Genomic DNA, 19,054 nt, shown 5'->3' on the forward strand with positions numbered 1-19,054 from the left:
GTGAACAAATGACATGATTTGACGGAAGCTCAAAAGGGTCAATTAAATGGGGGTGTAAAGTTAGTTTAGTATCATATACAACAATTTAAATGTTTATTGAATGTCTAGAAATAGTCTTTCCAGTTAAACTGTTGAGTTTAAAAGAGATGTCCTGTCCATAGACTGGCTCGGATATGATCGAGTGGAATGACTTTTAGAAAAGAGATTTCCTTTTTAAAATACACATAACTTTAGAGATTTTTCAAGAAATGCAATAACAAGTGAAATGGCTCAACATAATTTATTTTTGTTTCATGTTAAAATGTACAGAGTTCTTTGAAAGTACTTGCTAAGAAAAAAAGAAGGAAACGAATAAATGGAAATACATACAAGGACAAAACAGAGAGGAGTGGAAGGTGGACGCTTCCGACCATCACCGAGCGCCCCAGCTTGGCTCTCTCTCTTTCTCCGGGCTACCAGGGTCTCTCTTAGCTTACAACTCACCATGTACAATTACAAAGTATACGAAAAGGTAAGCAATATAAACAGACAGAAATATACTGAGCTCATTTTTTACATGCCTCATAGATGTAAGGAAGTTGTCTTATACACGCACAATAACCAAGAAAAAAAGAAAATAACGCTAAGTGACCTTTAGATATCCGTTTTTTCCTTTTGTTTTAAAATAGCATTAATATACTACACAAAGATAGAAAACTCTAGAGATGAGATGGAATGGAAAGGTTAAAGGCATCTTAAATTCACTAAAAGTGAGTTGTAATTTTTTTTAGTTTTGAATTTCTTAATAATATTACCCCAAGATTCGAGCTAAAAAATATGCATTGTTTTTTCCTGAAACAGAAGTGAAAAAAATGACAGTACCAATATCCATGTCAGAATTTCGTTTTTTATATTTTAGAAAAAACATTTTCTCTACAATAAGTCTTCTAAAGTCAAAAAGAGTCAGCTTGTCATAAAAGAAAGCTGCCCAGTCTGATAAAATTCAGAAAAACAAAAGCTCACAAATAATACATTAAACGTCAGGTCTTTGAGAAAGATTCCTCATATTGACAATGAATACTGGAACATTAAGAAATTCTCTGCCCATTGTCCTAAAACAGTAACCATCTCAGGACATCATGCACTTTAACCTTTATCCCGGGTATGCGTGTTCATTTGTCCATGTGTGCATTGCAGACACGGATCTACTTATTTGTACAACTCCCTCTCATGGCTAAACAGCTAACATCACTACCGCATGATCAGCTGGAGTACGAGTAGTGCTACTTACTGGTGCCACGGTAAGGCCTACTTTAGGAGGCATCATTAACATCATTGGATGAGCACAGTTGCAATGCTAACTGCTCTGCAGATGTGCTCCTGTGTGGTTAAACCCTTTTTACCCACCACATTGTGTGGACGCTTTGTAGTATGGAATTAAAGACCTTCCCTCTATTGACTGCGGTGCCCTCGAGTGACATCTGTGGAGTGTTCGTGAAAGTGTGTGTACTGGATTTCGAGTCTGTGCTGTGAACCAGGTAGTACCAGAATATTTACATTAACTAGTTTCAAAGGACTTCTGTTTAGTCCAGGTTTAGTCTATGAATGCATGGTCATTACTATCAGGCGTCCATTTGGGCTCTTACAACTGTTACGTTTGGATATACACGATTCCATACTGGGAAGACACAGATTTACAGTTACCTCGGACGCCTTGTGCGTCCAAACTAGAAGTGCCTCCATGTAAGCTCTCAAGTGGCGACAGAGCTCTGTGTAAGTGAATGTGTTCATGAGTGAGTGTATGAGTGAGCGAGCGTGAATCACTTTGTCCAGAACAGCCACACACATAAAGCATGAGAAGGTCAGACTGAAACACAAGCATTTCAACAGTCATTGAAAAAAAGAACATATTAAAAATAAAGTAAATAATAATAATATAATAATAATAAAAAAAAGAACAAAATAGTCCATCTACAATTACTTTTGTCTCTATTTAGGTAAGGCTTCCTATGTCAATTGAACGATTGTGTGCATGATTCAATGTATGTTCAATAACAACGTAAATGTATGTTTCTCAGTTTGAAAAGTTAGGTCCACTTCCCCTTTAGCTGCTTTGATGCTTCACCCCTTCTGTCTCACGGATGGAGTGGCGGACATTTCGGTGGACCAACCCCTGTTGGTACAACCACGGCAGACAGGGTCTGTGGGAGCGTGACACTTGCCACAATAAAGGTCCATTAAATCATCTCCCATGATCAGACCATCATCATCATCTCCTCAGCTCCGTCAGCTCAGGCAACTGGGAAATGAACCTAAAAGGATCAGAGCTTGACGACAACATATTTAGCAAGGAAAAGAAATCGTCGCAGTCTCTATGTCCTCTTATTCCACCAAGCTCACTTATCTTGTTGCCTTTTTGCGCAGACTTTGGAGGGTGGATACAAATGGAAAAAGTACAGAGATGCAGAGTCCGGTGGGGAACGTCTCTCTCTGCCTGTTCTCTGGTGCTCATCTGCTCATGTAAGGCGACTGTTTGGGGACGCCAGCGTAGCTGTGGTGCGAGGGGCCCGTGTACATCATGTTGCCATGGTGATTGGGCTGCATAGGCTGCTGTGGGTAAGCCTGCCCTCCCATCATGCCCATTTGCATCTGCATGGGGTACTGGGCCGGCTGGTTCATATAGGGCGGGTTACTATGGTACCCGCTGTTCATCATGGGCTGCGGCATGCGGTAGCCAGCTGACATGGCAGCATTGAGTGGATTCATGTTCATGGAGTTGTAGGCTGCAGGAGTGGGCATGAGGTTTGTCATCATGCCACGTTGCACCGTTAGAGTGCGTGGGGAGCCTTGCATAGTCACAGCACCAGAGCTGCGACTGTACAATTGTTGCTGGTGAGGGGAGCCCGTAGGAATCTGAGAGGCTTTGGACCGAATTGAAATGTGGCCTTTGACTGTGGTCATTTGGCCTTGCAACCGCTGTGAATGGGGAGGGGGAGGTAGTCCAATATTAGCGCCTGTCATGTTGCACTGGATCAAGGGGGAACCAAGATTCATGGAGCCAGAACTCAAATTGGGAGGTGGGGTCATAGTGGGCTGAGCCTGGGGCAATGGTGGGTGTGGGGAAGAAGCAAGCTGCGCTAAGCCTGGGTTGGAGAGCGAAACACTTGTGGCGTATGAGGTGACTGCTGCTGAATGTGAATAAGACATGGCGTGGGGGTCCATGATGGTGTTGGTTAGCTGCTGGAGTTTGGCTAAACTGAAAGAAGCCGAGTGTTGACCATAACCACCAGCGCCAAAGTCTTGGCCCATGCGGTCATACAAACTCCGGCCTCCTCCACCGCTGCCTGCACTTTCAGGAATCTCCATGATCATGGGTGTGGAAGCGAAACCATTTCCCATACTGCACTGTGAGAGTGCTTGTTGTTGAGGTGGAGGGGGTGGTGGAGCAGAGGGCGGAGGCTGCGGTTGAGGGTTTTGCTGTTGTTGAGTTGGTTGTGAGACCTTCTTCTGTTGTTGCTGGCTGGCACTTGGCGGCCTTTCAATGACGCAGCCTTGCGGAGACTTTATACTGCAACTTGGAGTGCTGCTTGGAGGGGGAGGAGGTGGGGGAGGAGGCTGTGGGACGCTACTACCGCTGTTAGCACCAGGTCCATTGGTTGGTCCTGGACCTGCTTGCTGGATAAGGCTACAGCTACCCATGGCAATCTGAGAGCCAACGCCTGTGCTAGAGGATGTCAGCCCAGGAGTTGAGACGAAGGAGCAGCTGTTGCCTTGCGAAGATGATGACGAAGGTGTGGCTGAACTAGAGGACGAAGACGACGAAGAGGAGGAAGCTGCTACCGCTGCTGCTGCTGCTGCTGCAGACATGCCACCTCCATTACTTCCATTCCCTCCTCCGTTACCTCCACCACCCATTGTTGAGTCATAGCTGCTCGGATTGTCATAGTTTTCGGTGGTACTTTCAATGCTGCCCAGGTCACTAAATCCACTGTCCACCACTTGTTGTGAATGATCAGAAACAGATGGCACATCCATCATGGGAGAGGTCTCCATGTTTTGCAATGAGGGAGCTGATAGAGAGCTGGGATGCTCAGGAGTTATTTGAGTATACCCTACACCTGTTCCCCCTCCTGTTCCTGTGGGACCAGGCACTCCTGGTCCAGAGTCCATAGGACCAGGAGTCATTCCAGGACTGTTGACTGAACGGACAGACTGGTTCGGTAATGTGGGCATCGGTGGGTTGGGCATGGGACTGTGCTGGGAGGCTCCACAATCTTCCACCAGCGCTAGTGTTTCCTCCTCTCCCTCACCGTGACTGTAGCTCTGGAGGGTTCGGCAGGCAGCCAGCGTCTCTTCGCAATCCTGGTAGGCTCCATGGGACTCTGAATCCTCCTCCTGGGCTTCTCCTTGCGTAAGTGACTGGACAGCTTGCACTGTTTCCAGATCCAGCTCACTACTGTGGTGATGCGTGTGTTGCTGGTGGCTCAGGTCATCTTTGAAGTCAGGATGCTGGTGTGAATGCTCAGCCCCCATCATGAGCACAGTCTTATCCTCTACGTGTAAAGGCTGCAAGTCCAATGATTCAGAGGGCACTGCGATGGCAGTTACTGTCTCTACAGCTGCCGCAGCCGCTGCAGATTCCTCCTGCTCTCGTCGTCGCCGTTCTTCCGTATCAGCAGAGCTAGTCTTCACCTCCTGCACTTCCTCTGCATCCTCCTCCTCGTCCTCAGCTTCTTCCTGTTTGCTGACATAATCCCGTGTCACGTTTGCCTGTATGTCTAAAAAACCCTCACTGCTCTGGGGTTCTTCTTTCACAGGGGGAGAGCGAGCAGGTGATGATGGTTCCTCTTCTTCATCCTCTTGCTCCTCCACATCATCCTCAGAATCTGGGCCCTTTCTCCTTTTAGTGCTACTGCTGTTGTCACTTTTCTCTTCAAGACGGCCATCCCCTTCGTCATCAGCATCATGATCATCACTACGCCGGCTTCCTGAGCCTGGTGTCACTGCTTTTCTCACCCCATTATCGCAGTCTTCAACATCCCGCTCTTCGTCCTCCTCTGCATCTGCCATGTCTGTGTTAGCTCTTGGCTGAGAGACTCTGGTGCTGGAAGACTGTGACATGGTACGAGAAGGCGGACGGCTGATCTTCTCAACTGACCATGGTCTGTCTTCCTCCTCATCTTCCTCCTCTGGCTCAGACACAGGGGGAGGTTTGGGTACAGGGGGAGGGAGGTTGCCATTTTTTGGAGGCCGACCTCGCCTTTTGGGTTTGGATGTCTCTCTAAAGCCCTGAAGGAAATCATCTTCCTCTTCTGAGTCTTTGTGTTTCTCAGGGCTGAGGTCAGATGTTAAGGCTCTGGCTGTCCTTTTACAGGTTTTGTCCTCCAATGTTGAATTGTCTAGCTGCTGCTGATCTAATCGGCTTCTCTCAAACTCCTGTCTGGCTGTTTCCTCTTGGGCCCGCTGCAGGTAATAGCTGCGAGGTTTCCTGCCAGGCTTCATTTTGATCTTTGGGGGTGGTGGGTCCTCTGAGGATGGATCTGCCAGACTGGTGTCAGCCATCTGACCGGTTCCACTACCAGGCTTCCTGCCTGGACGCTTCTTCCAGTGGAGTGGTTTGCGACTCTTGCCCTTAGGCCAGCCTTTCTTCCTTTTTACTGGAACCTCTGGCATCTCAGCTGTTGCCCCTGTTCTCTGTGTGGCCTCTGAAAGTTCAGGTCTTCTCAGGACAGCAACTGGCTTCAACACAGGAGTGGGATCTAAACAGAAAAGAGGTAACCATCCTTTAAGCATTTTTTGAAATCGCACTATTGCAAACAATAACATCACACAAAACTTTTAAGATTGTACATATAAAACCACCGAAATACTAACCATCTTCCTCCGATTCAGTCAGACTGCCTCTGTTGATGCTTTTTGGGGCAAGTCCCATGTGTTTGCGAGCTGCTGGGTAGCGTCGGAGAGGGTTGCCAAATGGAGTTTCCTCTTCTAATCTGGGCATGGGTCTTTCAGAATCTGAATCCACAAATGGCTCATCCAGAACTTCAGTTGTCTCTGAGATGGTCTCTGTAACTACACTGCTGTGGGGATGGCTGCGCTGACGTACACGTCGCTTTCGCAAGGACTTCTGAGACTACAAGGGGAGGAAGCCAAAGAAAATTCTAGAATAATCCACAACATTTTTATTTCCAGATCTTTCTAAAAAAGTCTTTTGATATTACAATCAAACTACTAATTGTTACTACTTATTTTTAAGATCTATATTTAAAAAAAAAGTTTCATGCAAAAGAAAAAAAAAAATACATACATGAAAATATATCGCACATACCTTGCATTTTAGCCCTAATGTGGGCTTGGTGAGGACAGGTGGTGAACGAGCCCTTAACTCTTCCTCATCATCTTCATCATCATCATCTTCACTGCTCTCACTGATAAAGGCTGGCGTGGGTTCACTCAGCCTTGTGGTGTGGGGCAACAACGGCAGGTCATCTTCAGGCTCCTCACTAAGTCTGCGTTTTGGGCCGCGCTTTTTCCGTGGAGGCCGTCCTCTGCTGCGTGACGATGGAACTGCGGGGTGCCTAGAAGCCTCAAAGGGACAGGCTGATGTGGAGTCAGGCTCATTTTCTAAGGCCAAGAGCATTGGTGATGTTGTCACTTTATTAATCCCAGTTCTTTCATTCTCGTCATCATCCTCCTCTTCCTCTTCCTCATCATCATCATCATCGTCATCATCTGGGGGCCTTAGTTTACGGGGTCGACCTGGTCCTGTACGTGGTGTATCCTTCACCTTTCCCCATAACCAGTTTTTGGGGGGGCGTCCAGGTCCCCTGCGCTCCCCATTTGCCATAAGAAAAAGGGAAGAATGTTCAGGACTGAGAACACTGTTGCAAACAGAAGAGGATGGAGGAGAGCTTTGGTTTTTTGGGAATGCTGGGAAGCCCTTTTTCTCTTCATCTTTTTCCCTTTCTCCTTTCTTATGCCAAGAGAGTGGGGCGCTCTTGTGACTGGGTTTGACCTATAAAAGAGACAAGAAGCATAGAATAGAAGTTCAGCTTCAGTATGTACTGGTACACAAACTAAATGCTGCATACTTCATCTACTGAACCTTGAATAAATGTTAAGATGCTTACATCTTTAGGTCCCGCCTCTCCTTCTTCCTCTTCCTCATCCTCATCCGCTTCTCCTTCAGATACTACTGTGTTGGTGATGATAACAGGTGTCCAGCGCAAGCAGTCTGGATCAACTTCAAGCAGACGAGGTTTGGTCTTCAGTCGGGCCATGTGAGAATCCACCAGCTTCTCTCTTCGCAGGATAATAACCCTATAACAAGAAAGGAAAATCAAAAATCAGGAAACTATACAGACTGCTAAAAAAGTAACAAAAATACAATGTGGTTCAGTAATATAACAATTTAAAATAACTGTTTTCTACTTTAATATATCTGTGAATAGCGTGAACTTTCAGCAGCCATTACTCTAGGCTTCAGCATCACATGATCCTTCAGAAATCATTCTTATGTGCTGATTTAGTGCTCAAGAAACATTTGTTATTTTTGTTAAATATAAAGTTAAAAAAGAACAGTACATATTTGAAATAGAACTCTTTTGTAACAAACGTCTTTACAGTCACTTTTGATCAATGTAGTGCATCCTCACTGAATAAAAGTAATAATTTCACATTAGCATAAAACCATTTATAATCAATGAAAATCAGCCATCTCTCTTACCGGTCCCCTCTCTGTTCCAGCATATTCAGATTAAGTAGAGTGGCCGTGATATCTTGAGGGCAAATGCCAGTGAATTTGCTGAGTTTGCGGATGGTGAGCTGCCGATCTCTGATCTCATGCAAGCACTCCAGCACCACACTACGCCAATATGCCATGTAGGATAGCCGGCCAAGGTCTGACAATGGCTTCTCTGGTGAGCCCGGCTGGCCTTCCCTCTTGGACAGCAGATAACCTGCAGAGAGAGTCACTACAGTTTATCCTCGGTGTCTAATGACACTATCTGAAGGAGCATAATTCTCAAATATTTTCTTTACTATTCAAAAAAAATAATAATTCACAGACTGAGGGAACAGAGGAAAGATAATGCAGAGTGCTTACTGAAGTCAATGAGGAATCGACCATAGCCCTTGCGCTGATATTGTGGAAGAATCATGATGCAGGATACATTATACTTTTGTTGACAATGCTTCTCCTGGAGATGGAAAAGGGGCGGGGGGGGGAAGCACAAAAGTTTGTAAAATTAAAGTAAATATAACAAACACATTTCCATCTGTGTGCCACAAAATATTCTTATTATTCTGTTTAAAAATGCACATAATAACCACACGGAACACATGCTGAAACATACACAGTTGTGAATATGGCTCTTAAAATTATTTAAACCGAATGCATAAACAGCATCCTCAATTCACCCTCAAAATAAGCAAAAACCTGTTTATTAAAAGAATAATAATAAAATAAAAATGATTCACTGTAAACATATTTTCCAGGAGTATAATCAACCCATAAGGAATCAAACAAACCATCTACTGTAAGCAAGTCACAATAGAAGTATAATGTGCAAAAAAAAATAGCATTAATAACAAACCCAAATTGCTCAACATTGTCATCTGACTTCAGTGCACTTAAAAGTAAATCAAAAAGGTTTGTGAAATGATTAGCTTACCTTTGAAAAGTATCCTACGAGATGGCAGCCCTTACTGTCATTCTGTGTGAGCACATAGAAGAGGAAGGGCTCCACATCATAGTACAGTGTCTTATGGTCCAGAAAGAGCTTGGCCAGCAGGCACAGATTCTGACAGTATATTGTGCTGACATTTCCATCCACCTGGAGTGTAGAAAATATGTTTTTCAGCCTTTGGTTGACATATTGTGTCCTAACCAGACATGATGCAATTAAGCAACAACCTAAACTGAATTTTCTAGGATTCAGATATTGTTACACTTCACAGTCAACTCCAATTCCTTATTCATGTTTGCAAAATGTAATGCCTGTAAGACTCTTAATTTCTAAATTCTATATTAACATTTTGAAAGAAATTGTGCAGCAGAGACATGAGGCATGAAACTCCCTCCTGCTGAGTCAGGACCAGACCAGGAGCAGCTCTGAAACCCGAGCCTCTAAAACCAACTGGCTAAACAGGAAGGCAAGCAGTAACTTACCCGACAACACAGAGTAGTGTTGATGAATGTAGAGAGAGTTTAACATTTGGTTAACTTGTGCTATGAATGGAACCACATTGGAGGACTAGTTATGCCAGGTTCACACTGCACGATTTTCGCTGACCATCCAACAATGCACGACTTACCATCTAATCACCCAGTTGATCTCACGACAAAATAAAAACCACACATCCCAGCAATCTCACACAAGACACGATACACGACAAAAAACAACACAAACAAAACAATCGACACTTTAAAATAAATATCACATAATAAACGGTTCCTTTTTCACATGAGAATGGATTTATTCCAGTCCAAGCTTGCAGTCCAAGTTGAAATAAATAAAAAAAGAAATGAAAAATAAATAAACAAAGAAAAATATGTAGGACAGAATGATTGGTTGCTTATGTTCTGTTGCAAATCTATTATGATTCCACCCCTTGAACTTTCCCTTGCCCTGAATCTTGCTCTCTCATTGGCTGTAAGAAAATCAAAATAAATCATTGCATCAAAGACAAATACTTCAGGACTGTGAATCTAAAATCATTCAGTGTGAACCTGGCATTATGTTGTGCATCAAAGCCAAACTTATTTAAAATCATCACAAAAAAATTTAATACAAAATTAGTTTTTAAAATCTAATCCAAACACAACAAATCAAAATTTATCAAATTAAATCACTAAATTTAACATTATTTTACAAACAATAGCAAATAAACCAAAAATTAATTTAACAATTTTAGCAAAATAGGGGCATTCAATTGCAAATCGAGTGATACTGGATTTTACACTTTTTGTTAAATAATGTTCTCAGTCTTTCCTTCCTGTGACGGGTCGGCCCAGTGAGAAGCCACATGGGTTTACATTGAATTAATTGCCAGATACATATTATTGTATATACAAAATATAAATGACACAAACAAGCCCAAAATACAGAGTCTTGAAATGTAAAACATCTTTTATTTTATGTTTTTTTTTTTATATATAAATATATATATATATATAAATAATGTTTTCATTTTGCTAGCACCTCTAATGTTATTGACACTTTAGGACAAATCACTTTTTGCATTCCTTAATTTGTAAGTTGATGTGGATATTAAGTGTCTACTAAACAAATATATGTAAATGTCTGTTACTACTCACAGCTGCTCAATCAAAAAGATGAAAGATAAAATATGCACTCTTACAACCATCTTTAACATGTCACAATATAAATACCAAAAAGTAAACATTGCAATCACTTGGCATAAATGCAAACTATTCATTGGTTTGTGAAGTGCTCTGAAACAGCGAGCCAACAGTACCCCATTTTTATTTCAAATGTACAATGCTCATATTTTTTTATTCAAATCAAACAAAGCCTTTTGAAGTTAAACAATCACATTAGACCAAATCAAAAAGGGTTATTCGTTCATATAGATAGTAAGCAGGATGGTCCTGTAAGATGTTTTCTGTACTGGAGAATTCGAGAATCATATTGTTGTCAGTCTCCAAACTCTTGAGTGTGTGAACTTGACTATGTAATCTCAGTAAAATATGGTCTGTCAGCGTTGACTTGGACCACACTGATTCAGATCTGCATGTCATGTTTACACCTAAATGTTCTTTCATAGAAACACAAAGGATGTAGTAAATCACAATAGTGATTCTGGAACAATGAGAGCTTACCGTTCTTCATTTATCACCCTGCTGTGCGGCATCATTACAACACCTTGTGAGGGCAGGAAGTGGGCGGATGTTATTGCCTGAGCCAGTGTGGGAGTGAGTGTGAATCAGTGTGAATGAGATTTCCTTTGTTGGCTCAGCACGTATGAAAACACACATTTGCGTGTGCATGACTAGAGTGTGGATGAGCTTATGTCTCTGCTGCCAAGTGTGTATAAACAAAGACGTGTGTCTGTGTGTGAGCGTCTTCGTGTATTTGTGTTTTTTATCTGGGCGGAGATTTCTTTTCCTCACCTCGAACACGGACACGTCGTCCTTCCTGTAGATCTCGTTGGCAGGCGGGTGAAACCAGTTGCACTTTCGCATGTGCTGGTAGAGAATGCTGCGGCTCTTCATGTAGCGCAGACAGAACTCACAGAGGTAGAGCTTAGGGAGCCTGTCACAACGAAACAATCACACATCAGAATTTACAGCCTAAAAATGCTCAAGCAAATACCTCTTGTGAGAGCATTTAAATACAATAAAACAGTAAGAGGTTAAGATGTTTGACAGCTAGTTTGAAACATGACCCCTTAAACAATAACATTACTGTTAAACTAAGTACTAAAATATTAATATATATATATATATATATATATATATATATGAAAAAAAAAAAAAAAAAAAAAATAAAAATAATACTATATATATATATATATATATTATATATATATATATATATATATATATAATATATATATATATTATTATATATATATGGTAAATTATAACCTGCTGTACTCCTGTGGTTTTTTTTTTAATGAACAAATGTCAAAATTTTGAGGATGATTAGGACACATGCTGTTGGTTACCTGCTGTACTCCTGTGGGTATGGAGAAGAGTACCACGTCTGAATTTCATACTTCCCAAACTCTATAACAGATGGGCAGCGCATCTGGGGGTCCGGTGGACCAGTCACCCCGACTTTCTATAGAAGTAGAAAAAAAAAAAAAAAAAAAATAGGAGTTAAGGCAAAGATAAAGCGGGCACATTTACAATTTAGAGACTATTAGGCCACTATGCCCTTTTCCCAGAGCATCCTACCACACACAAAAAAAGAAAAGTCGCTCTCTTTTACACAAGAAATATAATAATCACAGTTTCTCACAAGAACACAGCTCCACACTCAAGCTTACAGGAATATAATTAGCTCTTATCCGCAGCCCAAGTGGAAATTCAGAGCATCTGCCACTTGCCAGCCTGCTGACACTCAGTAGTGATCACACACTTCTCTGCTCTGCATCTCATGCACATACGCAAAGCGGAGGTGAAACGGCTTGTGCTGAACCATTGGTCAGTTAATAACAGCAATAACAGTCCTTTCTTCAGTAATTGAGATGACATCTGGAAAATGTTTAATTATTAGTTGCATTATTCAACCTAAACAAAATCATAAAGATTGTATACAAATTAAAGCTATTAATGGTTTCTCACTTGAGATTTCTGAGCTAGTATTGCCTATCCCTCATTTTAAAATTTTGAAAATAAGTTTAAATTTTAAATAAATACATTTCATAAATTTGTCTGAAATGCTATAGTAGAAATTACACATTCAAATATTTATGTTTTGTTGTGCAAACTGAAAATTGTCATATACATCTCGCTTGTCTGACCTTTTCCCGTGAAAAACAAAGCTTTTTCATACAGCGAAAATCTAAGGAGATTTCTGGATGTTCTTGCTACATCTAGTTGTGCTTGATAAAATAAAATTGTATCATCAAACTGCCAACCATCGCAAGTTCAGGAATGACTCTTATATTTCTGTACACATACAGAACAATAATTTAGGGTGATTCAATCCCACATTTAAATGCAGCTATCACTCTCTAAACTTTGCAGTGTGCACATGTCCTAAATGTTATAGAGCACACACATTCAGTTAATACTGTCAGACTACAGCATGGTATTCTTCCTTTCTGGCAGCTCAACACAAGCATGTTGGATCTGTCTGATGCTGCAAGCAAATATGATTGTCTCTCTCTGGGTTAGTGAGTGTTTTTCTTCGACTGATGGCCTCAGGCAGTCAGAGAATGGCTGCTTCTGCTGGGAGCTTCAAATCACACACACACACACACACACACACACACACACACACACACACACACACACACACACACACACACATACACACACCAATCAGCCAATCAGTCTACACATGTGCATTTGTGTTTGTGTGTGTATCACTGAGAGAGGCACCAGCTGTCAAGATAATGGAAACTCTCAAATCCCCCACATTACATTCTGCAGAGATAAAGGCCTTCACAGCTTCCAAGTCTTTGCTAATATAGCAAAAGAGAATCAGTGACTGCAAACAAACAATGGACACCCCTACCATCAAGCACACAATTTATCGACAGAAGGATTCAGTTTGTTTATATTGTTTATAGAAGTGCTGTCAAACAATTAATCGCATCCAAAATACGATTAATCGCATCCACAAATACGGTGTAGTGTATATTTATTATATATGATATATAAAAAAAAAAAAAAAAATAAAAAAATAAAAAAAAATTAAAATTAAAAAAAATAATTTAAAAATTAAAATAAAAAAAAAATGTTCTTTCGACAGAAATAACAAAAAAAAAAAAAAAAAAAAAATATACACACACATATAATATATAAAAAAAAAATGATATTTCTCTTTACACAACAACAAAAAAAAAAAAAAAAAATCAATAAATATACACAGTACACACACATATACTTCTATGTAACAAAAACTTATTTTTTGATGTAGTAATTAAATTATTTAAATGTTTAACACTGAATTAACAATTTCATAACTCACTAATTAAAAACCGTGAAAGTTTACATGTTAGCATGTGTTTATTTAAATGTTTAACACTGAATTTTTATGTTGTTAATGCATTTATTAAATTTGACTTTTATAACCATTTCAGTTCTGTGTGATTTGTAAAAACTTAACTGAAGCACAAGTGTCTCTCACAAACACAGCCCATAAGGGAACAGATTTCTCAGCAAATGGAGAAAGATATTCTTTGTGGTTCATTTATGAATCAAATTCAGATGGGACATTTAACAAAAGCAAATTCATTTGCATTTGTACGGCAAAATGTAATGTCTCCCCATCCCTTTCTGTACCTGTAGTGCCAGTTCCTGAATGTGTCTGAAGAGCTCCACATCTTTCTCAGTTAGGTTCTCATGTCCTGGCAGTTTGTCCTCATCCTCCTGCCAGCTGTCTCCACACTCCTGATTGTCTGTGATTCAAAAAGATACCAAGTTTAAATGGCCAAAGAGTGAGGGGGAGCACAAAACTGTAGGTACAGAGCAAAAACACTAATAGAAGAGACGCCACATTCACGTTAAATTTTTACTTTTCATTTCACACTGTGTCCTACCCAGGCACAGTGAGACAAGTTTCCAATTATTCTGTCTTCAAATGACAAATGACAGTAAAGCTATTCTATTTCAAATAAATGCTGTTCTTTTGAACTTTCTATTTTTTGAAGTATCCTGAAAAAAACAAATATCATGGTTTCCACAAAAATATAAAGCAGCACAACCGCTCAACATTGATAATCAGAAATGAAAAAACATCAGCATTGGATCACAGGACTAAATTACATTTTAAAATAATAAAATAGAAAACACATTTTAAATAGTAATAATCTCTCCTATTACAGTTTTTACTGTATTTTGATCAAATAAACAGCCTTGGTGAGCATTAGAGACTTCTTTCAAAAACTTCAAGTTTGTGAACAGTAGTTAGACATTGAGAGAAATGGCCATTGTTCAGTGTATTTACTATCCTTATCATCCAAGCATAGATTACATAATACAGATGTTGAAAACGAAATAGCTGCTAAACAGTTTAGATTCAGCTCTTGACGTATCTCACCTCCTGTCCTGTCATCATGCTCGCCCTTGCGATTGCTCTTCTTGCGCATACGATATTGCTGGGAATAGTCCACCACTTCAGCACGGGCTTTCCGCCCGTCCGGGGATGGCGTAAAGAACTTGCTGAGGGCGTCGATTAGGCCCTTTGTTTTCTTGTTAAAACGCAGGCCACCATGCACTGGATCATCTTCTCTGAGAGAGAACAGCATGCGATCGTCACCGGGGTAACCTTCGCATGAGGAACTGGAGGAAGAGTGTGGGGAGGAGGAGCCTTGTGAGCGCTGATCCACGCCTCCGGCACCCCGCCTTCTCCTGCCACGCCCACCACCTCGAAGCTTTTTAAAGGGACGGCCCGGTCTGAGGACAACAGAACTTGAAGTAGTCTCAACAGAGTAGATTTCAACACAGTTCTGCAAATGTGGTCGTAAACAGAACCAAATGGTTTATAATACCTGCCCTTCGGCCGCCCCAGTGGTGCATTATATCGCCGCTTAATTTGTGCTGCTTTTTCATGTAAGAGCTTTCTTCCCTTTTTTTTTGGCCGACAGATCTGACAGATCCACATCCCTGCAGAACGGCCATCAAGAATCATTCATCATAACTATTCATGTGTAAATTAATGTACTAGTGTAAATTAAAGCATCAATACATTATACAGTTAATAGAGTGTGCCTAGAGACAAATCCTATGATTACACCAAGTAGAATAGGCATGCATTTGAGTGTGTGGGCACTCACCTTTTGGCATTCGCATCAGTGGGGGGTCACAACACTCCATGTGGAAACCTCGGTCACAGGAGTCACAGAACAACATGTTGTCCTGTAAAATACAAACACACGCAGGCAACACAAGAGTCAAGGACCCAAATTATTTAAACACAACACTAGATAATAAATTCACTTCTCCTTCCATTCAATAGAAGAGATAAATAACAAACACATATAAAAAAAGTAAAAAAAAAATAAAAAAAAAATAAAAAAAAAATTACAAAACTAAACATCTGTGGTATCAGGAGACATTATGAAATGGTAATATGTCCCAACACTGAGCCACTATTGTACTACACACTGAAAAGGATGTTCCTGTAACCAGTACATGTCTGAAGTGCATAATGCAAGCATATTTTGAAAGAAATTAATACTTTTACTCAGAAAGAACACATTAAATTGATCAGTTTCCACTAATATATTAAAGAAGACTGAAAGAGAAGAAGAAGAGCTTTCAGGAAGAAAAAAGAAGAAGAAGAAGGAAGAAGAAGAAGAAGAAGATTTAAGAAAAAAGGAAGAAAAAGAAGAGGAGAAGAAGAAGAAAGAAGAAAGAAGAAGAAGAAGAAGAAGAAGAAGAGACAAGAAGAAAGAAGAGAAGAGAAGAGAAAGGGAGAGAAGCCAAGAAAGAAGAAAATAGAAAGAAGAAAAAGAGAAGAAGAAGAAAAGGCAAGTAAAAGAAGAAGAAGAAGAGAAAAAGAAAAAAAAAAAAGAGAAATAGAAAAAAAGAGAAGGAAGAAAAGAAGAATAAGAAGAAGAGAAGAAGAAGAAGAAGAGAAGGGAGAAGAAAAGAAGAAAGAAGAAAAGAAGAAGAAAGAGAAAAAAAAAGAGAGAAGAGAAAAAGAAGAAGAAGAAAGAGAAAAGAAGAGAACAGAAAAGAAAAAAAAAGAAACAGAGAGAAGAAGAAAAAAAGAACGAAAGAAGAAAAAGAAGAGAAAAAGAAGAAAAGAAGAGAAGAAAAAAAGAAAAGAAGAGAGAAGACGGAAGAAGAAGAAGAAGAAGAAAAGAAGAAGAAGAAAGAAGAAGAAGGAAGAAAGAAAGAAGAAGAGAAAGAAGAAGAAGAAAAGAAGAAGAAAAGAAGAAGAAGAAGAAAGAAGAAGAGTTGAAAGAAAAAGAGAAGAAATAGAAGAAGACCTAAGAAGAAGAAGAAGAAATGTTTCTTAAGAACCAAATCATCATTAGAATGATTTCTGTGTCCTGTGAAAACAAAAAACAAAATAAAAAGAACCAAATCATCATTAGAATGATTTCTGTGTCCTGTGAGACTGAAGACTGGTGTAATGGCTCCTGACTATTCAGCCGTACCATCACAGGAAAAAGATTCATTTTAAAACAAAATACAAAAGTAATTTTAAACGGTAATAATACTTCGCAATATCACTGTTTTTACTGTATTTTTGATTAAATAAATGTAGCCTTGGTAAGCATAAGACACTTATTTTAAAAAAATTATAAAAACTCTTACCAACCCCAAACTTTTAAATGGTAGTGTAAATGAGGACACAGCCTAAATTAACATGATCTGACAGCAACAATAAGAAAGACCATAGAAAAAAAAGAAAGAAAAAAAAAACCTACTGCATTTTTTCCTTGGTCCTGGCAGCTGCTGCAGGTTTTGCACTCGATACACTGCCACCACAGAGCTTTGACCCGTGCTGTGAGCTCTGGAGAGAACTTCAGACAGGATGGGTGCCCTGCGAAGACAGAATGAGACAGCCTTATATAACTAGAATAAAGCCTCATCCTGATGAAAAGACAGACAGTGCCATGCCACTCTGTAATAAAAAAAAAAAAAACTTTTCTACTCTTATCTTCCGAAATCAGTTAGTTCCAGTGTATCTGGATAGTTTTTAAAATCTAATTTAAGACTTTTTAATACCTTTAAGACCTTCACAATTTAACACTTTATGCCCATACAGAACAAACCCACAATAATTCATATGTTTTCAATTATTTAACTTAACTAAACAAATACATACACAATAAATAAATAATAAATCAAAAAAATAAAAAAAAATTAAAAAAATTTTCTTTATTTTTGATCAAATAAATGCAGGCTTGATGAGCAGAAGAAACTTCTTTCAAAAACATTAAAAATAGTAATGTTTCCAAACTTTTGACCTGTACTGTACCTCGGTTTAGGGGTCACGGTTTGATACGAACAGGAAATATATTTTTTCATTTATTAGTAGTGCTACATACATGTAGCATGAGCAGTTGTTTTTGATTTTAATAAGAATTTATAATTTCAAAACTTGGTCTGACTATAGATTTGTAAAATTATGCTACATAAGTCACCTGCACAAATCAAAAACAGCAGACGGAATGAATGAAAATGCAAATTTATTATCTGACAGCATGTGGCGCTTACGGAACAGCAGTGATATAGTTTCCTTGGTAACCTCTGCAAACAAAGCAGCTGCACTTATAAACACTACTTTAATATGCATTATATGCAGGTAAGAGTAAAATAAAATGCCATCAAAAAATTTCTGAAGAAGGTCAGTTTCTCTCAGAGGTCCATTCACATAAACCCCACATATTTGTCTTCCTATATTTTGAGCATCGTTAACAGTGAGCTTGATTTGTCTGCTACTGTTCATAAAAAATACCACACAAATTACATTTTGTGAAGTGACTGTAATGCAGTATGTGTGCTATTCTGGAATAGAGATCGGCCAAAATAAAATAAAAAAAAAATGGTTCCAATTTATAGACGGTTGACCAGTGCATCTCTAGAACTCGAAACTATCCCACACTGTTGATTTAAAACAAGCAGGCGGTTCTTCGAGCCCTTGTGAGCCATCTGGACTCGCTGTTCTTATTTTGGGTTGGTGCTTAGATTGTCTCTTCTTCTGCTCTTTCCTGTTGTGATAAACTATGACTGACTGTATTCGTAGTCTGACTGCATGAACAAAGCCTTTAACGATTCGGGACGAATACATGAACCGTTACACCCCTAAAATCTATTGAATGTGGTAATGTTTTTAATTTTTCCTTCCTGAAACAGAGCAGCCAAAAGAGAAGCCACAAATGATTAAATGCCAGATAGAGTTTATTGTGTAGTCAGAATAAAAATACCAATAAAACCAGAAAGATTTTATGCATAATGGAAATAGAGGCATAATTAATTAATAGTTCATCATATGCAACTCTTGGCATAAATGTGCCGTATTCACAGTTTGCAAACTTCTCTGAGACTGCAGAATGTGCAGCATTACCACATGCCACATCTTGCCTTTAAAGACTTTGTTGTACCATTTACAAAATTTTTATGACCTTAAATCTTGATAATACTGAATTTAAGACATTTCACGACTTTATGGGCAAGCAGGGAACATGAATTTGGTCAACAGGTTTGACTTGTGTAGTACATTTTTTAGCAGAAAACTTATAGTACACTTTTATGAATACATGATTAATAGAAATATTCAAAGTCGAATGAACTTTCAACACTTCCTTACCGCTGTTTCCACAGTCTGCACAGGAGATGAGTTCTTCAGGCTTCTTGTCACGGTTCTGTTCCTTGGTCCCCAAACAGAAACTACAGATGGGTATGGGCTCTGCCACAGGC

The 19,054-nt window shown here is 39.6% G+C and overlaps 1 protein-coding gene across 2 annotated transcripts in view; it reads right to left on the reverse strand.

Annotated features, from left to right (window-relative positions):
* Positions 1-261: 261 nt before the first annotated feature.
* Positions 262-19,054, reverse strand: part of kat6a (K(lysine) acetyltransferase 6A) — a 42,639-nt gene continuing 23,846 nt past the window's right edge. For both annotated transcript variants that reach the window (XM_042753330.1, XM_042753335.1), the window contains exons 3-17: positions 18,945-19,053; positions 17,059-17,174; positions 15,454-15,535; positions 15,169-15,283; positions 14,718-15,073; positions 13,961-14,076; positions 11,671-11,786; positions 11,114-11,255; positions 8,652-8,813; positions 8,084-8,177; positions 7,706-7,937; positions 7,110-7,299; positions 6,308-6,994; positions 5,854-6,112; positions 262-5,738 (exon numbers count right to left, since the gene is read on the reverse strand). In XM_042753330.1, coding sequence (XP_042609264.1) covers positions 2,488-5,738; positions 5,854-6,112; positions 6,308-6,994; positions 7,110-7,299; positions 7,706-7,937; positions 8,084-8,177; positions 8,652-8,813; positions 11,114-11,255; positions 11,671-11,786; positions 13,961-14,076; positions 14,718-15,073; positions 15,169-15,283; positions 15,454-15,535; positions 17,059-17,174; positions 18,945-19,053 — 6,027 coding nt within the window. In that variant the 3' untranslated portion in view covers positions 262-2,487. The remainder of the gene's footprint in view (positions 5,739-5,853; positions 6,113-6,307; positions 6,995-7,109; positions 7,300-7,705; positions 7,938-8,083; positions 8,178-8,651; positions 8,814-11,113; positions 11,256-11,670; positions 11,787-13,960; positions 14,077-14,717; positions 15,074-15,168; positions 15,284-15,453; positions 15,536-17,058; positions 17,175-18,944; position 19,054) is intronic.

The sequence above is a fragment of the Cyprinus carpio genome, chromosome A5 (assembly GCF_018340385.1).
Source record: "Cyprinus carpio isolate SPL01 chromosome A5, ASM1834038v1, whole genome shotgun sequence".
Classification (NCBI taxonomy): Eukaryota; Metazoa; Chordata; class Actinopteri; order Cypriniformes; family Cyprinidae; genus Cyprinus; species Cyprinus carpio.